A 25,322-nucleotide genomic window follows, 5' to 3' on the forward strand; every position below is an offset into this window, starting at 1 on the left:
CTGCAGCGATGTCCTGGGGTTGTGATAATTGACCTCCAACCACCACAACCATCCTCCTATGTGCTAGGTATGGCTCCAGCCAGTGACAAGAACAGGGAAAGGTTTACCCCCTCCCTAAACTGGTGGTGGGCGAGGGGGGCAACAGTGGGGGCAGTGTTGGTGAGCCCCAACTAAAGGACTGAGAAAGATCAGCACTGACCATGAAGGGAATCTGTGCCATTTGGGTCTTATTTTAAAGCTTGTGCAGTTTAAATGATTTCAGTTTTGAGAATAAATTTCCCCCAACTTATCCTTCTTAGCTTGGAGTTAAAAAGCATTGTGGGACAATGTAGAGGGAGCTTTACTCTGTATCTAACCCATGCTGTACCTGCCCTGGGAGTGTTTGATGGGACAGTGTAGAGGGAGCTTTACTCTGTATCTAACCCGTGCTGTACATGCCCTGGGAGTGTTTGATGGGACAGTGTAGAGGGAGCTTTACTCTGTATCTAACCCGTGCTGTACATGCCCTGGGTGTGTTTGATGGGACAGTGTAGAGGGAGCTTTACTCTGTATCTAACCCGTGCTGTACATGCCCTGGGTGTGTTTGATGGGACAGTGTAGAGGGAGCTTTACACTGTATCTAACCCGTGCTGTACATGCCCTGGGTGTGTTTGATGGGACAGTGTAGAGGGAGCTTTACTCTGTATCTAACCCGTGCTGTACCTGCCCCGGGAGTGTTTGATGGGACAGTGTAGAGGGAGCTTTACTCTGTATCTAACCCGTGCTGTACCTGCCCTGGGAGTGTTTGATGGGGACAGTGTAGAGGGAGCTTTACTCTGTATCTAACCCGTGCTGTACCTGTCCTACTGTTGTCTGGTTTGATCTCTAGGGCCTGAAGAGTGCCGCACAGATGGTCGGCTGCCTGGTGTCTCTGTACTTCGTTTCGCCGAAACTAACGGAACTGATGTGTGTGGTGATGCCAGTCCTGGTTGGAACCGGAACATATATGGGCTCACACCTTCGGAGACTGTCCCGAAAGGCACAGGAACAGGTATGGGGGGAAAGATGTTTGTGTGGGTGTTTGTGTAGCATTGAGCAAATCTAAACTGGAGGGGAGGGGCCATGGGTGAGGCGAGTCCAAGGAGGCAGCCAGGGGCCTAGAGTCAGATGGAATGTACAGGTAGGTGGATGAAATTTAGTAGGGGCCAGTGTCCGGATATAAAGGGCAAGTTTAGGACAGACCCTTTGCGCAGCAAGGGAGCAACGGTTGGACCGGGTTGGGGGGAAAGAGCTGAGGCCAGGTTCATTGAGTAAAAACACCAATATACTGCAATGGGGAGATGGCAAGGTTGAGAATCTGGGAGGGTGAGATCAAAATTCACTGGCACGAATATAAGAACATGCGGAAATGGGTTAAAAGGAGGGTCAGCAGGGCAAAGATTCTTTGAGAACTTAAACAGTGAGACAACAGTCAGAGAGGAGTTGAGCACAGTAATAGTGCCTACCTTGCCTCAGTTGATAGCACACTTCTCTCTGCGTCAGAAAGTTGTGTGTTCAAGTCCCACTCCAGAGGCTAGAGCCCATAATCCAGGCTGACACCCCCAGTGCAGTACTTGTCAAAAGCCTTGCTAAAATCCATGTAGACTGCATCAACCCATCACGTGTCAGCTTAGTGTAAAATTGGCCTTTCCCCAATCGAGAACTTTTACTCCTGGTCTACCTTTGCCCTTTTCCATAACTACGCTAAATCTACCTGAATTATGATCACTTCCACCAAAATGCTCTCCCACTGATACCCCTTCAATTGCCCAGCTTCATTCCCTAAAACTAAGTCCAGAACCACCCCCTCTCTTGTTGGGCTCGCTACGTGCTGGCCAAAAAACGTTCTCCTGAATGCATTTTAAGAATTCTGCTTCCTCTATACCTTTTATACTGATTCTATCCCAGTTACTGTTAGGGTAGTTGAAATCCCCTACTATTACTGCCCTATTGTTTTTGCACTTCTCAGAAATTTGTCTACATATTTGCTCTTCTATCTCCCTCTGACTGTTTGGGGGTCTGTAATACACTCCCAGCAGTATGATTGCCCCCTTTTTATTCTTCAATTCAACCCATATAGCCTCATTTGATGATCCGTCTAACATATCATCCCTCCTCATAGCTGTAATTGTTTCTTTGGCCAATATTGCGACCCCCCCCCCCCCCTCCTTTTTTATCCCTCTCTCTATCTCGTCTGAAAACCCTGTAACCAGGAACGTTGATCCCATTTTGGGAATCACCGCTCCATTTTACGCCCTCTCCCAATCATGACCAGCTGACCATGTGTTCAGCAGCAGGAAGAACGCCCCCACTTGCGCTATTTAAAGGGATCAACAACTTGCAGCTGTCTTGCTTTTCGATTTCCACTGGCCGTGTGTAAGTTTGTGCAACTGTTTGGAGCATTCTAGAGTTGTTTAAAGTTGCTGAGGTGACGGGGAGTGTTGCTGCAAGTGGAGAACGCCTTGCGTTCTGCTCACACCACTTGCTCCCAGTCATGGGGGCTCTATTTGCAGTTCCGCTCGCGCTTGAGTATGACAGGGAGGTGGAGCGGAGATAGCGAAGAAGAGGACAAGATGCTCGCAGAGGGAGGAGGAGGAGGGGCAAGAGGACTCTCAGCAGGAGGCCTTACCCACCCAGGGTCTTCAGGGAGCACTTTTTCTACCTTCACCTAAGCCAAGAGCAGTGTGTTCGGAGGCTCCGCTTCACCAAGGAGGTGGTCACAGAACACTGCCACTTCCTGCAACCAGACCTGCAGCCTCAGAGCAGGGCGACGTGCCTCTCCCAGTGGGCCACAATGTCATTATGGCCCTCAATATTTTTCGCCGCCAAATCCTTCCAGTCTGGAGCAGGAGACCTAGCTAACATCTCCCAGTTCGCCGTCCATCGCTGCACCCGGGAGGTCACAGAGGCTCTGTACTCCAGGAGAAGGGACCTCATTGTCTTCTCTCTGAACAGAGAGAAGCAGAAGGAGCGCGCATGTGGCTTTGCCAGGATATCGGGCTTCCCCATGGTGCAGGGCGCCATCGACTGCCCGCACGTGGCTTTGCGGGCACCACATACCAATCCTGAGATGCTCCGTAACTGCAAAGACTACCACTCACTTAATGTGCAGTTGGTGTGCAGCTATGCCCAACGCATCATGATGGTGAAAGCCCAGTATCCTGGCAGCAGTCATGATGCCTTCATCCTGCCCCACTCCGGTGTGCCAGCAAACTTCCAGCCACCGCATCAAACCCGAGGTTGGCTGCTCGGAGAGGAGGGCTATCCACTCTACAGCTGGCTGATGACTCCCCTCTGCAACCCCACCACTTGTGGCCAGCAGTCATTTAATGACAGCCATGCTGGCATGAGGACCGTCATTGAGCAGACCATTGGGGTGCTAACGCAACCTGTTCCGCTGCCTTGACCGCTCGGGAGGAGCCCTCCAGTACACGCCGGAGTGGGTGTCCCTTTTGTGGTGATTTGCTGCATGCTCCACAACTTGGCCATCATCAGATCGGGAGTACTGCGTTCAGTTCTGGGCACCGTTCCTCAGGAAGGAGATATTGGCCTTGGAAGGGGTGTAGTGCAGATTTGTTTGAATAAAAACTGTAAATAATTATATAAATAAAATAAGGTTAGATAGAGGTAACTTAATCTAGATCAAGTAAGTAGTCAGGAAACTACACTGTAAACTAAGTTACCTAATTACAAATTTAATTAAATGTAATTAAATAAAACAAGGTCGTATAGGGATGGCAGTGCAGGCGGTGCCACAACTGCAGCATGTGGGAGTTTGTGGAGAGCATTGTGATCCCGGGCAACCACGTTTGCAGTAAGTGCCTGCATCTTGAGGAACTTCAGCTCAGAGTTTTTGAGCTGGAGTCTGAGGTGCAGACATTGTGGGGCATCAGGGATGGGGAGAGTTACCTGGACACTTTGATCCGGGAGGCAGTCACACCCCTTAGGTTAGGTAGTGCTACAGGTCTGGTTAGTGGTCAGGGACAGGAGGGTGTGACTGCAACTCAGGCAGGTAAGGGGACCCCAGGTGCAGTGCTGGAGGAGCCTCAGCCTTTGCCCTTGTCCAACAGGTATGAGGTTCTTGCTGCCTTTGTGGATGAGGGAAAAGCCTGTATGATGGATGAGCAAGCTGACCATGGCACCATGGTGCAGGAGGCCATTCAAGTGGGGGGAGTGAAAGGGAATGTAGTTGTGGTAGGGGACAGTATAGTCATAGAGTCATAGAGTTATACAGCACGGATAGAGGCCCTTCGGCCCATCGTGTCCGCGCCGGCCATCAAGCCCTGTCTAATCTAATCCCATATTCCAGCATTTGGTCCGTAGCCTTGTATGCTATGGCATTTCAAGTGCTCATCCAAATGCTTCTTAAATGTTGTGAGGGTTCCTGCCTCCACAACCCTTTCAGGCAGTGAGTTCCAGACTCCAACCACCCTCTGGGTGAAAAAGTTCTTTCTCAAATCCCCTCTAAACCTCCCGCCCTTTACCTTGAATCTATGCCCCCTAGTTATTGACCCTTCTACTAAGGGAAAAAGCCCCTCAGCATCCATCCTATCTATGCCCCTCATAATTTTGTACACCTCAATCATGTCTCCCCTCAGCCTCCTCTGCTCCAAGGAAAACAAACCCAATCTGCCCAGTCTCTCTTCATAGCTGAAGCGCTCCAGCCCTGGTAACATCCTGGTGAACCTCCTCTGCACCCTCTCCAACGTGATCACATCCTTCCTGTAGTGTGGCGACCAGAACTGCACACAGTATTTCAGCTGTGGCCTAACCAGTGTTTTATACAGCTCCATCATAACCTCCTTGCTCTTATATTCAATGCCTCGGCTAATGAAGGCAAGTATCCCATATGCCTTTTTTACCACCTTATCCACCTGTTCCGCCGCCTTCAGGGATCTGTGTACTTGCACACCCAGATCCCTCTGACCCTCCGTCTTGCCTAGGGTCTTACCATTCATTGTGTATTCCCTTGCCTTGTTAGTCCCCCCAAAGTGCATCACCTCGCACTTTTCCGGGTTAAATTCCATTTGCCACTGTTCCGCCCATCTGACCAACCCACCTATATCGTCCTGCAGACTGAGGCTACCCTCCTCGCTATTTACCACCCTACCAATTTTTGTATCATCCGCGAACTTACTGATCATACCTTTTACATTCATATCCAAGTCATTAATGTAGACCACAAACAGCAAGGGACCCAGCACCGATCCCTGTGGTACCCCACTGGCCACAGGCTTCCAGTCACAAAAACAACCGTCGACCATTACCCTCTGCCTTCTGCCACTAAGCCAGTTTTGTATCCAATGTGCCAAGGCACCCTGGATTCCATGGGCTCTTACCTTCTTGGGGATAGATACTGTTCTCTGCAGCCGCGACCGAGAGTTCCGAAGGTTGTGTAGCCTGCCTGGTGCCAGGGTTAAAGACATCTCCTCGCAGCTGGAGGAGAACTTGGAGTGGGAGGGGTAGGATCCAATTGTCGTGGTCCACGTAGGAACCAACGACATAGGTAGAACTAGGAATGAGGTTCTGCTGAGGGAGTTTGAGGAGCTAGGATCCAAATTAAAAAGCAGAACCTCAAAGGTAATAATCTCTGGATTGTTACCTGAGCCACGTGCAAATTGGCATAGGGACAAACAGATTAGAGGTTTAAATGCGTGGCTCAAAGAGCGGTGTGGGAGGAAGGGGTTTCAGTTCATGGGGCACTGGCACCAGTACTGGGGAAAGAGGGAGCTGTTCCATTGGGATGAGCTCCACTTAAACCGGGCTGGGACCAGTGTCCTGGTGAATCAAATAACCAGGGCAGTAGACAGGGCTTTAAACTAATGAAGGAGGGAGGGTGGTGGGGCAGGAGGATTCAGGAAAGAGTAAATTTAAAAGCAGCGAGAGAAATGTCAAGGCTCTAGAGCAGAGTAGAGTTTTGGGTAAAAATAAGCAGAGTGGGTCAGGAAGGTACAGAGAGAGTAACAAAGGTAATAAGGCTTCAGTGACTGAGGTGACATCAGGGAAAAATAAAAATAAGTCAAAGCTAAAGGCACTATATCTGAAAGCGTGAAGCATTCACAACAAAATAGATGAATTAATAGCGCGGATAGAAATTAACAGGTTGGATCTAATAGCCATAATGTGGTTGCAAAGTGGCCAAGGTTGGGAACTAAATATTCCAGGATACATAACTTTTAGAAGGAATAGGCAAAATGGAACAGGAGGAGGGGTAGCCCTGATAATAAAGGGTGGGATAAAGACAGTAGAGAGAAAGGATCTTAGCTCCGAAAATCAAGAAGTAGAATCAGTTTGGGTGGAGCTAAGAAACAGCAAGGGGCAGAAAACATTGGTTGGAGTTGTTTATAGGCCATCAAACAGTAGTTGTAATGTAGGGCAGAGTACAAATCAGGAATTTAGAGGTGCATGTAACAAGGGTAATACAGTGATCATGGGGTACTTTAATCTTCATATAGACTGGACAAACCAAATTTGCAGTAATAGTGTGGAGGACGAATTCATGGAATGTATGCAAGATAGTTTTCTAGATCAGTATGTTGAGGAACCAACTAGGGAACAGGCTATTTTAGATCTGGTATTGTGCAACAAGAAAGGGTTAATTAATAACCTTGTAGTAAAGGGGCCTTTAGGGAAGAGTGACCATAATATGATAGAATTTTATCGAGTTTGAAAGTGATTTCGTTAAATCCGAAACTAAGGCCTTAAATCTAAACAAAGCAAACTACGTAGGTAGGGTGAGTTGGCTAAGGTAGATTGGGAAACTACATTAAAAGGTATGACAGTGGACGAGCAATGGCTAGCATTTAAAGAATTAATACCTAATTTACAACAAATATACATTCCTTTTAAGGTACAAAACCCCACAGAAAAAGTGGTCCAACCGTGGCTAACAAGAGAAGTTAAAGATAGTATTAGATCAAAGGAAGAGGCTTATAATGCTGCCTGAGGATTGGGAGGATTTTAGAATTCAGCAAAGGAGGACCAAGAAATTGATAAAGAAAGAGAAAATAGAATGAGAGTAAACTAGCAAGAGACATAAAAACAGACTGTAAAAGCTTCTATGGGTATGTAAAAAGGAAAAGATTAGCGAAAGTAAATGTGGGTCCCTTACAGGTAGAGACAGGAGAAATTATAATGGGAAATAAGGAAATGGCAGAGAAATGAAACAAATACTTTGGGCTGGATTTTGCTACGGGGGCGGGTTGGAGGTGGGAAACCCACATTCGGGCTTGTTGTCCCGCCTCCATGGAGATGTGGCCAACCCACTGGATTTTCCTCTGATTGACCTTGTTGAGCCCGCCCTGTGGGCTCAGCAGGCCAATTAAGGGCCACCCGGCAATTGGTGACGTCCGAGATTGACATTTCATCTGTCAAAAGCTTTTGGCAGATGAAATATCAGTGTTTAACAGCTGTTTGAAGCTGTCAAGCACTGAAAAACTGCTAATTCAGCCTCAGTCCTTTCTCAGGATAACTTTAAAATCATTTTGCTGCAGAAACCAAGAAGCTGATTTTTTTTTAAAAATCGGAGCTTCTGTGGTTCTTGCAGCCGACTCCCGACACCGGAATGCAGGACTCCTGTAAAGGTAAGTAAAAGTAAGTTAAACTTATTTAAACACTTTAAACACTTGCAAAACACTTACCTTTGCACTCCTGCACCCCTCACTCACCTGAACACTGGGCATCTCGACCCCTCCAAGACCTCAGACCCACGTCCCGCCTCGAAAACTTTTCGTGGTTTGGAGCTGTCGGGAAGCCCACAAACCAGCAATAAAAATCGCGAATAGGCAAAAAACTACCTGTTAACTACCTGTTAACAGGCAGTTTAATTGCCTTTAATCCCTTCCCGCCTCTGGGAGTCGGGTTCCAGCACTTGTCGGCAACCCGACTCCTATGTAATTGACATGGAGGCGGGTTGGAGGTGGGATGGGGTCGGGACCCCCGGATCTCCGATTTTTATCGCCCGCACGCCTCCAATCCGACTCCAGGGGCTTAGGAAAATCCAGCCCTTTGTGTCTGTCTTCACGGAAGAAGATGCAAAAAACTTCCCGGAAATAGTGGACAACCAAGGGTCTAGCGAGAATGAGGAACTGAAAGAAATTGGTATTGGTAAAAAAGTAGTACTGGAGAAATTAATGAGACTGAAAGCTGATAAATCCCCTGGACCTGATGGCCTACATCCTAGGGTTTTGAAAGAGTCTGGGCTGGCTGGATGACAGGCAGCAGCAAGGGCACTGGCGGAGTGGCAGTAGTGGGAGTAGGAATGCTGTCATCCTGAGAGAGGACAGCAGTTACTTGCTCCATGGAGCCACTGCCACTCCCTCGGGGCGGCGCCTCAGCATTCCTAACCATCTGTTGGGGGACAGATTGCTGGAGTGCTGTGAGACCTTGCAAGCCCCTTTCCACACTCGTAAACCCAGCCACAATAGCAGCAGTCTGAGCTTCCACAGCAGCACTGAGATGTTGGGTCGCTTCCGCCTGTGCTGCAAATGAAACTGCGCCATCGCCCATCACACCCAGCATCATGGCTGCGCCCACAAGGTCTCTCATGGAGTTGCCCATCATTTCCATCCTGGAAATCACGGGCTCCAAGCTCCATGCAAAGCCCCTGATTTCCTGAGTACAGGAACAAGGATGTCTTGCTGCAGTTGTACAGGGCCTTGGTGAGGCCACATCTTGAGTATTGTGTGCAGTTTTGGTCGCCTTATCTGAGGAAGGATGTTCTTGCCATGGAAGGAGTGCAGCGAAGATTCACCAGACTGATACCTGGGATGGCAGGAATGACGTATGAGGAGAGATTTGGTCGATTGGGCTTATACTCGCTGGAGTTTAGAAGAATGAGAGGGGATCTCATCGAAACTTATAAAATTCTAACAGGACTAGACAAACTAGATGCTGGAAGGATGTTCCCGATGGTTGGGGAGTCCAGAACCAGGGGTCACAGTCTAAGGAGAAGGGGTAGGCCATTTAGGACAGAGATGAGGAGGAATTTCTTCACCCAGAGAGTGGTGAACCTGTGGAATTCTCTACCACAGAAGGCAGTGGAGGCCAATTCATTAAATATATTCAAGAAGGAGTTGGATATATTTCTTGAGGCTAAAGGGATCAAGGGATATGGGGAGAAGGCAGGGACAGGGTACTGAATTTGGATGATCAGCCATGATCTCATTGAATGGCGGAGCAGGCTCGAGGGGCCGAATGGCATACTCCTGCTCCTATCTTCTATGTTTCTATGCCCCGTGCAATGTTGGAGCTGGACTCCTCCATGCTCTTTGACACGAACAAGAGGCTCTCTGGCAGGCTTGTGATTGCACCTAGCATTTCTGCGTGCATGCCCATCACCCTTCTTCTGAAGGCCGCCCCATTGAGGTCATCATCTGAATCCTGTACAACAGAACTCTTGAGCGAACTCGCCCTCCGGGGGGCTGTCACCCAAGCTACCCTTTCCCTCTGGCCTGGCTGCCGCCCACAACGTGCAGACCCCGCCTCTATACTACCCTCTGAAGTCCACGCAGTGCCATTTTCTGAGCTGGTGCCTGTGAGTGTCAAATGCAGTGACGGCGTGTCTTCTCCTCTATCACTGTCCTCCTCCATCACTTCGGGGACTGGCTGACCAGGTTGGAGTTCATGAGTATCTGAAAGGAGAAAGGCACAAGGGTCGGGTTGTGGTGAGGGGAGGGGAGGAACGCAAGGTATCCATGCATACACCATCAGTAGCTTGTAAGTGAGAAGAGATTGTGGGATGAGATGGGATGTGAGAAGAAGGATTAGATATGAGCATATAGTCATCATCAGCAATGCTTTCAACTTCCCTGATCGCCACGGACTCTGTGACTGCCCCCCCAATTATGTCCAGAACTGCTTCCTTCTGCTCCGTCAAGTTCTGAAGTCTGGCTTCCCCTCCACCCATCTGCTGCTGCTCCTTGCAGTTGTGAGCCACTTTTGCCTGCAAGAGAAAATGAAGTGCGTCAGTGAGTGTGGTGCAATGGGTTTGGGTGATGTGCCTGCCATATTTGAATAGCTGGCAGTGTGTGCAAGGTTTGAGCTGTTGGTGTGAGGCTTGCAGCAGTGGTAAATGTGTGAGGGTGAAGTGTGCTTGTGGTGCAGATGGTGGGATATGCCATTTGATGATGCATTCACTCACCTTGACCACTTGTGTGAGGTTATTAAACTTTTTGCGCAACTGGATCCAGGTCCAGTGATGGCTTGAGTGATCTCCTCCCACAGCCTTCTGGTTTTCTGCCTTGAAGGTCTCCTGTCCCCCTGCGGGTAGAGGACCTGACGATGTCTTTGAACCACCAGGACCAAGGCCTCCAGTGCCACATCTGAAAATCTCCTCGCCCTTTCCCTTGGCTGTTGGGCCTTGGCTCTGTCCACAATGACAATGAGGGGAACAGCACCTCATAGAAATATAGACATAGAAACATAGAAGATAGGAGCAGGAGTAGGCCATTCGGCCCTTCGAGCCTGCTCCGCCATTCAATGTGATCATGGCTGATCATCCAAATTCACTACCCTGTCCCTGCCTTCTCCCCATATCCCTTGATCCCTTTAGCCTTAAGAAATATATCCAATTCTTTCTTGAATATATTTAATGAACTGGCCTCTACCGCCCTCTGTGGCAGAGAATTCCACAGGTTCACCACTCCCTGGGTGAAGAAATTCCTCCTCATTTCAGTCCTAAATGGCTTACCCCTTATCCTTAGACTATGACCCCTGGTTCTGGACTCCCCGGCCATCAGAAACATCCTTCCTGCATCTAGTCTGTCCAGACCTGACAGAATTTTATAGGTTTTGATGAGATCCCCTCTCAATCTGCTAAACTCGGTTAGGCACTCTACAGCCCTCTGGACTCAACAGAGTTCAACAATTTCAGATCATAACCTTGGCCCCTATCACATACATATATTTTCTCTTTTTTTTATCCACACTTTTTGTTTGGCCTTTTTTCTTCCCTCCCACATGGCAGCTGTCCTTCATTCTGCCAGCGCCATTCACACCCCATCTAGAGCCATCCTTTGTTCCTTAACCTGTCCCATTACCACCTCCTCTCGCCTTGAATATCTCTCAATGTCTCTCAATCTCTCCTGCTTTCTATCCTATCACTGACCTTCCCTTTTGTTCTTTCATCCCCTCCCCCTTTTCCCAGCCCCTAAACTTGCTTTCCATTTCCTGCTTTTTTCCAGTTCTGATGAAAGGCCATCGACCTGAGACGTTGACTCTGTGTCTCTCTCCGCGGATGCTGCCCTGGCCTGCCGAGTTTTTCCAGCGTTTTCTGTTGTTATTTCGGATTTCCAGCATCCGCAGTATTTTGCTATTGTTTCATGACAATGAGGGGCTTCTGCAACAAAGCACCTCCCCTTTAAGTAGTGCAGACAGCCTATGCCAAACTTTATTGGCTAGTAGACTGCACCCGATATTGGCCCCCCTATTCAGTGCTAAGCAAATCAGCAGTGCGTTTAGCGCTGAGATCAGTGCTGCAATCGTTATGATGAGCTGCCTGCACCACTTTGAACAGGCGCGGGCAGTGCTCAGCGCTGTGTGCCCGCAACCGTTTCGGGTCTTATCACGGGTTAGATACAGAGTAAAGCTCCCTCTACACTGTCCCATCAAACACTCCCAGGGCAGGTACAGCACGGGTTAGATACAGAGTAAAGCTCCCTCTACACTGTCCCATCAAACACTCCCAGGGCAGGTACAGCACGGGTTAGATACAGAGTAAAGCTCCCTCTACATGGTCCCATCAAACACTCCCAGGGCAGGTACAGTACGGGTTAGATACAGAGTAAAGCTCTCTCTACACTGTCCCATCAAACACTCCCAGGGCAGGTACAGCACGGGGTTAGATACAGAGTAAAGCTCCCTCGACACTGTCCCATCAAACACTCCCAGGGCAGGTACAGCACGGGTTAGATACAGAGTAAAGCTCCCTCTACACTGTCCCATCAAACACTCCCAGGGCAGGTACAGCACGGGTTAGATACAGAGTAAAGCTCCCTCTACACGGTCCCATCAAACACTCCCAGGGCAGGTACAGCACGGGTTAGATACAGAGTAAAGCTCCCTCTACACTGTCCCATCAAACACTCCCAGGGCAGGTACAGCACGGGTTAGATACAGAGTAAAGCTCCCTCTACACTGTCCCATTAAACACTCCCAGGGCAGGTACAGCACGGGTTAGATACAGAGTAAAGCTCCCTCTACACTGTCCCATCAAACACTCCCAGGGCAGGTACAGCACGGGTTAGATACAGAGTAAAGCTCCCTCGACACTGTTCCATCAATCACTCCCAGGGCAGGTACAGCACGGGTTAGATACAGAGTAAAGCTCCCTCTACACTGTCCCATCAAACACTCCCAGGGCAGGTACAGCACGGGTTCGATACAGAGTAAAGCTCCCTCTACACTGTCCCATCAAACACTCCCAGGGCAGGTACAGCACGGGTTAGATACAGAGTAAAGCTCCCTCTACACTGTCCCATCAAACACTCCCAGGGCAGGTACAGCACAGGTTAGATACAGAGTAAAGCTCCCTCTACACTGTCCCATCAAACACTCCCAGGGCAGGTACAGCACGCGTTCGATACAGAGTAAAGCTCCCTCTACACTATTGCGAAGAACGTGTCTCAGCCTCAGAAGGTCGCCCCCTACTTTGGCGGAGTTAAACTTTCGCATTTCTCGTAGGAGCCGTCTTGCTGTCTCTGCCACCTCGTGCCAGTTTAAGGAGCGATTTTGTGCTAATTAGGAACTTCATTGAGACGGCATAAAGCAGAAGTTAATGATTTATTCATCAGGCGCAGGACACTGGCACGAACAGGAGTGCTGGAGCTTGGTTTCTGACTTCACTGAATGCCAGTGTGAAATCTGTTTTAACAAATTATTTTCAGGTTGCCAAGGCAACATGTGTGGCAGATGAGGCGCTGGGAAACATTCGGACGGTGAAGGCGTTTGCTATGGAAGAGCTGGAAGTTGAGTAAGTAACATGGGAGCCTTCCCGATGGAGCCCACACAGAGACTGGTTTCTGTGTTAATTTAATGCCGTTCAGAACTAAGCTAAGCCATTCAGTCACATGCATTGGAGGAGTGGAGGGGAAGCATTCATTCCCATCAGTACATTCCTGGATGGCTTGTTGCTCATTACCCAATTATACAGATTATTATTCCCTTTCACTGGTGTGCACAATCACGGTACAATGAGACACACACGGGCTGTACAGTACCAGAAGACAATGAATCGTTCCCTTTTACCCACTGTGTACTGTACTGTACAGGAGCTGACACTGAGACACACACGGGCCGTACAGTACCAGACGGGAGTGAATCGTTTCCTTTTATCAGGTGTGTGCTGTACATGTACAGGAGCTAACACTGAGACACACACAGGCCGTACAGTACTAGATGGGAGTGAATCGTTTCCTTTTATCAGGTGTGTGCTGTACATGTGCAGGAGCTGACACTGAGACACACACGGGCCATACAGTACTAGATGGGAGTGAATCGTTTCCTTTTATCAGGTGTGTGCTGTACATGTACAGGAGCTAACACTGAGACATACACGGGCCATACAGTACTAGATGGGAGTGAATCGTTTCCTTTTATCAGGCGTGTGCTGTACATATACAGGAGCTAACACTGAGACACACACAGGCCGTACAGTACCAGGCGGGAGTGAATAGTTCCTTTTTACCTGCTGTGTGCTGTACATGTACAGGAGCTAACACAGACACACACAGGCCGTACAGTACCAGACGGGAGTGAATCGTTCCCTTTTACCTGCTGTGTGCTGTACATGTACAGGAGCTAACACTGAGACACACACAGGCCGTACAGTACCAGACGGGAGTGAATCATTCCCTTTTACCCGCTGTGTACTGTACATGTACAGGAGCTGACACCGAGACACAAAAGGATCACACGGTATGGGGTGGGAGTGAGTATCGCCAGTGAGAGTGCAGACTGTGTATGGCTGAACACTCGAAAGATTGCTGTTGAGAATATTTTGACTTTTGGCTGATGGACAGACTACTGATATTATTTTTGTGTTGGGAGGTTTTTCTCAAAGGAGGTGGATAAATCCAGCAACATGAACCAGGTCCTGGGGTTTGGAATTGGCATCTTCCAGGGATTATCCAACTTTACACTGAACTGTAAGTAAACTGTGTGGCATTTTATTCACTGGTAAATCCCACCTCAACAGCTAGAGAGAAAGAGGGAGCAGAGAAAAAGAGTGTCAGAGAGACGGCAGTGACTGAAAAAGAAACATACAGAAAGAGGGTGACAGTGAGTGAGTGTGACAGAAACAGAGAGGGCTGAGAGAACCAGAGAGTGGACATAGAACAAGACTGAGAGACAGAGTGTGACAGATAGAAGGAAAGATACAAGACGGAATGATCAAGGACTATAAACATAAATATTAAAGTATTCTACAGACACATAAATAACAAAAGAAAAATCAGCATATGGATCGGGCCACTAAGGGTTACACACGATAAACTCTTAGGTAATGACAGCAAAATAGCAGAAATATTGGACCATTACTTTGCCTCGGTATTTACCAGGGAGACTAACATGGTGGGCATGACATTAGAAGAAGAGGTCAGAGAAAAAAAAGGACCTTTAAGTTAGGAAGGGGGAAGATAAGTGATAAACTAATCAAACTTAGAGACAATAAAACCCCTGGTCCAGATGGATTGCATCCGCGCATATTAAAAGAAGCTAGGAAAGAGATAGCAGAGGCACTGTTACATATATTTAACAATTCATTAGAAAAGGGAATAGTGCCAGACAACGGGCAGACAGTTAATGTTATTCCTGTGTTTAAAAAGGGAGATAGAATAAGTCCAGGGATCTATAGACTAGTTAGCTTAATGTCGGTAGTAGGAAAGATAATGGAACCTTTACTGAAAGATGCAATAGAAAAAGATCTAGAATCCTAAAATATAATAAAGAGTAGCCAGCACAGATTTCAAAAGGGAAGGTAATGCTTGGCCAACTTTATTGAATTCTTTGAAGAAGTAACAGAATGAGTAGACAAGGGTAGTGTAGTAAATGTAATATACTGGGATTTTCAAAAGGCATAGTGGACTCAGGACTAAGGACAGAGCATGTGTCGTCAGGGGACAAGGAGCAGAATGGAGAGCAAACTGGCTGTAGAACAGTCGGAATTAAAGGTAATTACTCAGACTAGCGGAAGGTGAGATGTGGTTTTCCACAGGGATCGGTGCTGGGACCACTGTTATTCACAATGTGCATGAATGACTTGAACTCGAGAATCGGAAGCACAATTTCAAAATTTGCAGACAATACCAAATTGGGGGGTACAGTTAGTACAAACGGTAGTTAAAACACATTAGAATGTGCTGCTTACTTTTTTTATATTAATTCTTGGGATGTGGGCGTCGCTGGCAAGGCCAGCATTTATTACCCATCCCTAGTTGCCCTTGAGAAGGTGGTGGTGAGCCGCCTTCTTGAACCGCTGCAGTCCGTGTGGTGAAGATACTCCCACAGTGCTGTAGGGAGTTCCAGGATCTTGACCCAGCGATGATGAAGGAACGGCCGGTATAGGTCCAAGTCAGGATTGTGTTTGACTTCGATGGGAACTTGGAGGTGATGCTGTTCCCATGCACTTGCTGCCCTTGTCCTGGGTGGTACTGTTTAAGACGCCTTGGCGAGTTGCTGCAGTGCATCCTGTGGATAGTACACACTGCAGCCACGGTGCGCCTATCGTAAATTCCCCCAGTTTATCCCACCATTGGCGGCCATACCTTCAGCCATCCATTCTTTCCCTCAACCCCGCTTCCTCTCCACCTCTCTCTCCTTTAAGAACCTCAGTAAAACCCATCTCTTTGACTAAGCTTTTGGTCACCTGTCCTAATGTCTCCTCCTTTGGCTCGGCATCCATTTTTGCCTCATTAAGTCTCTGTGAAGCACCTTGGGACATTTATCTATGTTAAGAACATAAGAAATAGGAGCAGGAGTAGGCCATTCGGACCCTCGAGCCTGCTCCACCAATCAATAAGATCATGGCTGATCATCGACCTCAACTCCATTTTCCTGCACTATCCCCATATCCCTTGATTCCCTTAATATTCAAAAATCTATCGCTCTCTGTCTTGAATATACTCAACGACTGAGTCTCCACAGCCCTCTGGGGTAGAGAATTCCAAAGATTCACCACCCTCTGAGTGAAGAAATTTCTCCTCATCTCAGTCCTAAATAGCCGACTCCTTATTCTGAGACTCTGACTCCTGGTCCTAGACTCCCCAGCCAGGGGAAACATCCTCCCTGCATCTACCCTGTCAAGCCCTGTAAGAATTTTGTATGTTTCAATGAGATCACCTCTCATTCTTCTAAACTCGAGAGAATATAGGCCTAGTCTACTCAATCTCTCCTCATAGGACAATCCCCCCATCCCAGGAATCAGTCTGGTGAACCTTTGTTGCACTCCCTCTGTGGCAAGTATATCCTTCCTTAGGTAAGGAGACCAAAACTGTACACAATACTCCAGGTGTGGTCTCACCAGGGCCCTATATAATTGCAGTAAGATGCTCTATCAATGCGAGTTGTTGATGTTTGTTGCGGCAGGTTCAGGTTTATTGGTTACAGTAAGATGTTAAATACTGTTGCCTCTTGCAGGTATAGTTCTAGGCACCATCTGCATCAGCGGGTCGTTGATGGCGAAGGAGCAGCTCCGTGCCGGCGATATGATGTCCTTCTTGGTGGCCACACAGACTGTGCAGAGGTCAGTCGGTTAGAGGGCACTGTTCTACAGTGGTGGGCTGTACTGGTGCCTGGTCACTGCAGAGTGGGCAGACTGAGCGCCGCCATCAACAGATGGCGACTTGGGGGCATTGGGTCAGGTGCAGCACATTCACCCTCTGGGACCTGAAATCCAATACAGTCCAGGCAGAGGGGCTGAGGGTCATCTTTCTCGGATGGGGCTCTGGCAGTGGGTTACAGGCAGCTTTCTCCCCCTGGGCCTGGGTTCAAATCATCAGCTCATACTGAGGGGACGGTGTCTCCTTTTCTCCAATACTGTATGTTATGTCTTCTAGCGCTCGTAGTGCTTTGTAAAGACGCCTCTAGACTCGGTAGTTTGTAATTATAAACTACGATTTTATTTGAGTTGTAATGGCTGCCTGCCAAGTGCCTGTGCGGCGCCTGCGCACTACTTTCCCAGCATCGTAGTGCTGCTACACTTAATTTGAGTGTTAGTACACTTGTACAATGTAGTCCCAACATAACTATGTAACATCCCTCTTTCCCAACAAAACTAATTACATCAATTTTCTATTTTACAATGTTTCCAGTTGAATAACGTTAACAAAAATATAGAACATGAGCTTTCTTTGCTCAATTTATATACAGATATTTGTCCATGTTGTTTTACTGTTCTGTGCGAATTATAATTGTCTTTATAATTATTCGCCATACTGCTCAGGTGGTTGTATGTTACTCCTCCATCTTGTGGACTTGGCTGTAACTATTCCTTTCTGTGGTGTTTTGGTGTGTTCTTTTCTTGTTGCCGGTGCTGTCGTGTTTGGCTCTGGAGAGTGCATGTTTGCAGTTGTTGTATTTGAGGTGTTTGTTTCTGGCGTTATATTGTTTTCCGTGTCTGGTACCGTAACTGCTGTTAATGTTGTCCGCTGTTTGACAGCTTCAGGTGAGGGTCTGATATGGATCCTGTTTCGCCTGTATTGGTTCCCAGGTTCTGTCTCTACCAAGTAAGATCTTGGAGTATCAGCTTTTCCAATAACCTTGGCTGGACTCCATGTTCTCAACAACAGATCTTGTATATGCACTGATTGCCCATTTAGCAGCTCCGGTAGTGGTTTTGCATGCTTGTTATAGTGTGTGCTCCCCGTAGCTTGTGTTTCCATCAGCTTCTGCTGAACGTCCTCTTGGTCCTGGGGAGGATATATCTTTGCTGGTAGAGTTGTTTTGTATTTTCTACCGTTTAGTAGTTCTGCTGGTGATTTCGAGTCTGCTCTCAAAGGTGTCGATCTGATTGCCAAAAGGGCGAGGTCTTGGTCTTCTCCCATCTCCTTGCTTTTAATGAGAGCTCTTTTGACTGTTTGGATCTGTCTTTCAATAAATCCGTGTCCCCTTGGGTAATGTGGGGATGAGGTAATTATTTTAAATCCGTATTTTCCAGCTAGTGCTCTGAATTCGCTGGAGGTGAATTGTGTCCCATTGTCGCAGATGACCTTCTTTGGGATGCCCTGTTCTGCGAATAAGTTTTTCGCAATTTTTGTGATTGTTGTGGCTCTCATGTCGTTTATCCTTCTGACAAAAGGAAATTTTGAGTAGTAGTCTGCTACTATGATGTACCACTCCTGGTTGCACTGGAACAGATCTGTTCCGACTGTGTGCCATGGTCTCGGGGGTACTTCCATTTGAATCATCTCCTCCTTCTGCTGTGTGTTTCGGTATTTCTGGCATATGCAGCATGTGGAGACCATTTGTTCTATGCTTTTGTACATGCCTATCTAGTACATAGCTGATCTGGCTCTTAGTTTACATTTCTCCATCCCCATATGGCCTTGGTGTATTAAGCGGAGAAGTTCCGTTTGCATCGTTTTTGGTATTATGAGTCTTGAGCCAGCAAGGAGAACACCGTCCTCCACCGAGATGTCGTCTCTGATTGTCCAGTACTGTCGGATTTGGTTTTGGACCTGCTGGATCTTCTCCGGCCACCCCTGTATTACCTGTTGCATGAGTAGTAGCAACTCCTCTTCTTTACCAGTCTCCTCTTGAATTTGGCTAAGCTTTGTGGGAGTAACATTTACGAGGTGGTGTATTTTTACTGTCAGGCCCTTCATCTCGTGCTTTTCGTGTGGTGACAATCGAGACAATGCATCTGCCAGTGCCATTTCTTTTTCGAAGTCGTAACTTTGGAGTCTTAACAGTAACCTTTGCAGTCTTGCTGGGGCCTTACTTAGGTTTTTCTTGTAAATTTGTTCGAGTGGACAATGGTCACTCTCTACCTCGAATTTTCTTCCGTATAAGTAGGTGTGGAACTTTTCGCATCCGTATACTACTGCCAATAGCTCTCTTTCGATGTTTGTGTATCTTGTCTCTGCTGATGTCAATTCCTTCGATGCGAAAGCTATTGGTTTTCCTTCCTGCACGAGGGCTGCCCCATGCCCCCTGGTAGAGGCATCTACCTGTAGGGTGACAGGTTTTTTTCTATCGTAATAAGACAGGCTGGTTTCTTTACATAATAATTCCTTTAGGTGTTTGAAGTTCCTCTCATGGGATTCTGACCATTGGTATTCGGTGTCTTCTTTAGTAATTCTCTTAGGTTCGCTGTGTAGCCTGACATGTTCGGGATGAAAGAGCTCATATACTGGACCAAGCCGAGGTAGCTTCTCAGCTCCTTCTTGTCGTTTGGAGGTTTCATCTCTGCTATCGCCTCGACCTTTTCGGGATTAGGCTTGACACCCTCCGGTGTGTAGATCATGCCAAAAAATTTGCATTTCGTACTTTTAACGATGCACTTCTCGGCGTTCAGCTTGATGCCAGCCGTTCTGGTGCGCTCCATGGCCTTGTGCAAGTGTGTCGTGGTCTCTTTCATTTGTTCCGTAAACTTGGATGTCATCAGCGATTCCAATGGCTCCTTCACAGCCTTTGTATGTTTCATCGATATTTTGTTGGAAGATGTCTTGGCTGACTTTCAACCCGAATGACAGCCGCAGGAATTTATAACGCCCCAATGGTGTATTAAAAGTCGTCAGGTTAATTGATTCTTCATCCAGTTTTATGTTCCAGTAGCCGTTTCTGGCATCCAGTTTGGAGAAGACTTTGGCTCCTGCCAGTGCTGGTGTGATTTTTTCTAATGTTGGTGTGGGGTAGTGGTCCCGCTTTATTGCCTGGTTTAAGTCTTTGGGGTCCAGACAGATTCTGAGCCGCCCGTTCGGCTTTTCCCGTACCACAATCGAGTTTACCCAGTCTGTGGGTTCAGTGACCTTTGCGATTATTTCTTTCTCTTCCATTTCTTTTAGTTCGGTGTATAATTTTTCTTTTAGCTCGATGGGTATTTTTCTTGGAGCGTGGATGACGGGTTTTACCTCTGGATCTATTGTTATATGGTACTTGAACTCCCCGAAGCATCCTACAGTGTCATCAAAACACTCTGGATACATGTCCATCAAATGTTTCGTGTCCATGATTTGTGGACGATTTTCCAGTGGGGTGTTGCTGTCGACTTTCAGTGTTTTTTGTTAGTTCGTGGTTTACCGAGATTAACCCCAGCTTCTCGCAGCTGTTTAGTCCCAGGATCGCCGGTTCCTCGGAGTCGGTCACATAGAAATGCAGTTGATGTTTCTGCTTTTGTGTGTTCCTTTTATATAGGTTGTTCCAAGTTGTCTGATCTCGCTCCCCCCATACGCGGTCAGCGTGACGTTATTTGCTTTTAAACATCCTCTTTTTGGGTATCTATCTTCGCCCAAGTTTTCGGGGAAGATCCTCTGGTATAGCCTCAGTGGAAGGATGTTGCTCTGAGCTCCTGTGTCCAACTTTACTTTTAGATTGATGGTTGTGGGCTGTCCTTCGATCCTCTTTTTAATCTGGATGATAGTGTGCCATTCTTTCTTTGGGGTGCTTTCCGCTCTGGACGTTTCGTGTAAGAGAACCTTTATGGTTTCAATGTTCATGGCTTTGTCGTACCCGCAGTCTTCATCATCTTGCTCACCCATGGTATGGATTTTATTTTTCTTTTGTTGGTTCTGCTGCCCACCTCTGCTTTTGGTGTGTAGCCCCTCTCTTTTAGCTCTGCACATCTTTTGCCAGTGGCTTGCTTTACCACACGTGTTGCAGCTTGTTCCATACGCTGGGCATTTTCTTCTGTCTGTGTAGTCATGTTGTCTTCCGCAGTTTCTACACGTATTCTTCCCGCTGTCATATACTTGTTTTTGTGTGCTGTGCTTTTCGCGCACTGCATCTACTCTGTGATCCGGTTCGGGAGTTGTCCGCACGTCAGCCGTATGAGTATTCAGCGTTTTTATCTGTTGTTTTGTGGCTTCGTGAGCCCTCGCTGTATCTATGGCTTCTGATATTCCGAGCTTTTCTTTTCCTATTAGTTCTTTTTGCACTTCTGTATGTGCTGATCCCCATATTAATTGGTCTACCAGCCTTTCTTCTAGTTCCGTAAACTTGCATTTGCTGGCTTCGTTTTTTAATCTCGTCAGGAAATTGTCAGCCGTTTCACCAGGTTCCTGTCTTAAGCTTTGGAATTTATACCTGTGTATGCGGTGGTTTGATTTAGGCTCGAGATGGTTACTGAACTTTTCATAAATCTCCGTAGGGTTCGTTTTATCCTCTTCGGATAAACTCCAGCTGTTATAGAGATCTAAGCCTTTTTCTCCTGCCCACAGTAGAATGTAGCTGACTTTTTCCTCATCGGAGGAGCCTTTCAGGAAACTTTTAAATGTAAGCTCGCAATTTTGCTTAAATTTCCGGAAAGCTTCCACGATATCGTCGGCTTCCCAGTTCATGATGGGGAGCATATTCGCGGTCAGTGCATTGGACGCCGCCATTTTAGCTGCCCATACGATTCGCGGTTAAAACGCTGCAGAGTTTACTTGTAAATTTCTTTCTTCAATCTGATATCGTTTTTATGTGCGTAAGTTTTACTCACTTATACCGCTGCCACCATGTTATGTCTTCTAGCGCTCGTAGTGCTTTGTAAAGACGCCTCTGGACTCGGTAGTTTGTAATTATAAACTACTATTTTGTTTGAGTTGTAATGGCTGCCTGCCGCATGGTGCGGGGTGATATTTCCAAGTGCCTGTGCGGCGCCTGCGCACTACTTTCCCAGTACACTTGTACAATGTAGTCCCAACATAACTGTGTAACACTGTACCTGCCCTGGGAGTGTTTGATGGGAAAGTGTAGCGGGAGCTTTAATCTGTATCTAACCCGTGCTGTACCTGCCCTGGGAGTATTTGATGGGGACAGTGTAGAGGGAGCTTTAATCTGTATCTAACCCATGCTGTACCTGCCCTGGGAGTGTTTGATGGGACAGCGTAGAGGGAGCTTTACTCTGTATCTAACCCACGTTGTATCTGCCCTGGGAGTGTTTGATGGGACAGTGTAGAGGGAGCTTTACTCAGTATCTAACCCGTGCTGTACCTGCCCTGGGAGTGTTTGATGGGACAGTGTAGAGGGAACCTTACTCTGTATCTAACCCGTGCTGTACATGCCCTGGGAGTGTTTGATGGGACAGTGTAGAGGGAGCTTTACTCTGTATCTAACCCGTGCTGTACCTGCCCTGGGAGTGTTTGATGGGACAGTGTAGAGGGAGCTTTACTCTGTATCTAACCCGTGCTGTACCTGTCCTGGGAGTGTTTGATGGGACAGTGTAGAGGGAGCTTTACTCTGTATCTAACCCGTGCTGTACATGCCCTCATAGAATCATAGAATCATAGAAAGTTACAGCACGGAAGGAGGCCATTTCGGCCCATCGTGTCCGCTCCGGCCAACAAAGAGCCATCCAGCCTAATCCCACTTCCCAGCTCTTGGTCCGTAGCCCTGCAGGTTAGAGCATCCCAAGTGCACATCCAAGTACTTTTTAAATGCGGTTAGGGTTTCTGCCTCTACCACCCTTTCAGGCAGTGAGTTCCAGACCCCCACAACCCCCTGGGTGAAGAAATTTCCCCTCAAAATCCCCTCTAAACCTTCCACCAATTACTTTATATCTGTGCCCCCTGGTGTTTGACCCCTCTGCTAAGGGAAATAGGTCCTTTCTATCCACTTTATCTAGGCCCCTCATAATTGTATACACCTCAATAAGGTCTCCCCTCAGCCTCCTCTGTTCCAAGGAAAACAGACCCAGCCTATCCAGTCTTTCCTCATAGCTAAGATTCTCTACTCCCGGCAACATCCTTGTAAATCTCCTCTGTACCCTCTCTAGTGCAATCACATCTTTCCTGTAATGTGGTGACCAGAACTGCACGCAGTACTCTAGCTGAGGCCTAACCAGTGTTTTATACAGTTGAAGCATAACCCCCCTGCTCTTGTATTCTATGCCACGGCTAATAAAGGCAAGCATTCCGTATGTCTTCTTAACCACAATATCTACCTGGCCTGCTATCTTCAGGGATCTGTGGACATGCACTCCAAGGTCCCTTTGTTCCTCTACACTACTCAGTGTCCTACCATTTAATGTGTATTCCCTTTCCTTGTTAGCCCTCCCCAAATGCATTACCTCACACTTCTCTGGATTGAATTCCATTTGCCACTGTTCTGCCCACCTGACTAATTTATTGATATCTTCCTGCAGTCTACAGCTTCCTTCTTCAGTATCAACCACACAGCCGATTTTAGTGTCATCTGCAAACTTCTTAATCATACCCCCTATATTCAAGTCTAGATCATTGATATATACCACGAAAAGCAAGGGACCTAGTACTGAGCCCTGCGGAACCCCACTGGAAACAACCTTCCAGTCACAAAATCACCCATCAACCATTACCCTCTGCTTCCTGTCTCCGAGCCAGTTTTGAGTCCAACTTGACACTTTGCCCTGGATCCCATGGGCTTTTAACTTCGTGACCAGTCTGCCATGTGGAACCTTATCAAAAGCCTTGCTAAAGTCCATATACACTACATCAAACGCACTACCCTCATCTACCCTCCTTGTTACCTCCTCAAAAAATTCAATCAAATTTGTTAGACACGACCTTCCCTTAACAAATCCGTGCTGACTATCCTTGATTAATCTGTGTCTTTCTAAATGAAGATTTATCCTGTCCTAAAGAATTCTTTCCAATAATTTTCCCACCACCGAGGTTAGGCTGACTGGCCTGTAATTACTCGGTCTACCCTTTTCTCCCTTTTTAAACAAGGGTACCACATTAGCTGTCCTCCAGCACCAGACCTGATGCCAGAGAGGATTGGAAGATGATGGTCAGGGCCTCTGCTATTTCCTCTTTTGCTTTGCTTAACAGTCTGGGATACATTTCATCCGGGCCTGGGGATTTATCCACTTTTAAAGCTGCTAAACTCCTTAATACTTCCTCTCTCACGATGTTTATTTCATCTAATATTTCACACTCCTCCCCCCGATAGCAATGTCTGCTTCGCCCCTCTCCTTTGTGAAAACAGACGCAAAGTATTCATTAAGAACCCTACCGACGTCTCCCGCCTCCACACACACATTACCCTCATGACCTCTAATAGGCCCTACCCTTTCTTTAGTTATCCTCTTACTCTTAATATATTTGTAAAACATCTTTGGGTTTTCCTTGATTTTACTTGTCAAGAATTTTTCATGCTCTCTCTTTGCCTCCCTAATATCCTTTTTAATTGCACCCCTGCACTTACTGTACTCCTCTAAAGATTCTGGAGTATTTAGCCCTCGGTATCTGTCATACACCTCCCTTTTTTTCTTTATCCTACCCTGTATGTCCCTAGACATCCAGGGGGCTCTAGATTTGTTAGTCCCACCTTTTTTCTTTCAGGGCACATATTTGGTCTGAACCCTCTGGATCTCCTCCTTGAATGCCTCCCACTGCTCTGACACTGATTTACCTTCAAGTAGCTGTTTCCAGTCCACTATGGCTAAATCCCCTCTGAGCTTAGCAAAATTTGCTTTTCCCGAATTTAGAATTTTTATTCCTGGTCTATCCTTGTCCTTTTCCATAACTACCTTAAATCTAACAGAATTATGGTCACTGGCACCAGACTGCTCCCCCACTGATACACCTTCTACCTGCCCAGCTTCATTCCCTAAAACTAAGTCCAGAACCGCCCCCTCCCTTGTTGGGCTTGCTACATACTGGTTAAAAAAGTTCTCCTGGATGCATTTTAGGAATTCCGCACCTTCTATACCCTTCACACTAATTTTATCCCAGCTAATATTGGGGTAGTTGAAATCCCTACTATTACTGCCCTATAGTTTTTGCACTTCTCAGAAATTTGTCTACATATTTGCTCTTCTATCTCCCTCTCACTGTTTGGGGGTCTGTAGTACACTCCCAGCAGTGTGATCGCCCCTTTTTTGTTTTTCAATTCGACCCATATGGCCTCGTTTGATGATCCCTCCAACATATCATCCCTCCTCACAGCTGTAATAGTTTCTTTAATCAATACCGCGACCCCCCCTCCCTTTTTACCTCCCTCTCTATCCCGTCTGAAAATCCTGTAACCAGGAATGTTGAGCTGCCATACCTGCCCCTCTTTCAGCCACGTCTCTGTAATAGCTATAATATCATAGTCCCAAGTATCTACCTGTGCCCTCAGCTCATCTGCCTTGTTCGCTATACTCCTTGCATTGAAGTATATACCATTTAGTACAGGCAAACCTC

At 47.2% G+C, this 25,322-nt stretch overlaps 1 protein-coding gene across 1 annotated transcript in view; it reads left to right on the plus strand.

The window, feature by feature from the left end:
- Window positions 1-25,322, plus strand: part of abcb8 (ATP-binding cassette, sub-family B (MDR/TAP), member 8) — a 126,109-nt gene that overhangs the window by 60,984 nt on the left and 39,803 nt on the right. Inside the window, exons 6-9 of the mRNA XM_085992192.1 lie at window positions 869-1,030; window positions 12,903-12,988; window positions 14,065-14,162; window positions 16,651-16,756. Coding sequence (XP_085848318.1) covers window positions 869-1,030; window positions 12,903-12,988; window positions 14,065-14,162; window positions 16,651-16,756 — 452 coding nt within the window. The remainder of the gene's footprint in view (window positions 1-868; window positions 1,031-12,902; window positions 12,989-14,064; window positions 14,163-16,650; window positions 16,757-25,322) is intronic.

The sequence above is a fragment of the Somniosus microcephalus genome, chromosome 7 (assembly GCF_052327205.1).
Source record: "Somniosus microcephalus isolate GS21.2 chromosome 7, FLI_Smic_1.0, whole genome shotgun sequence".
Taxonomy (NCBI): Eukaryota; Metazoa; Chordata; class Chondrichthyes; order Squaliformes; family Somniosidae; genus Somniosus; species Somniosus microcephalus.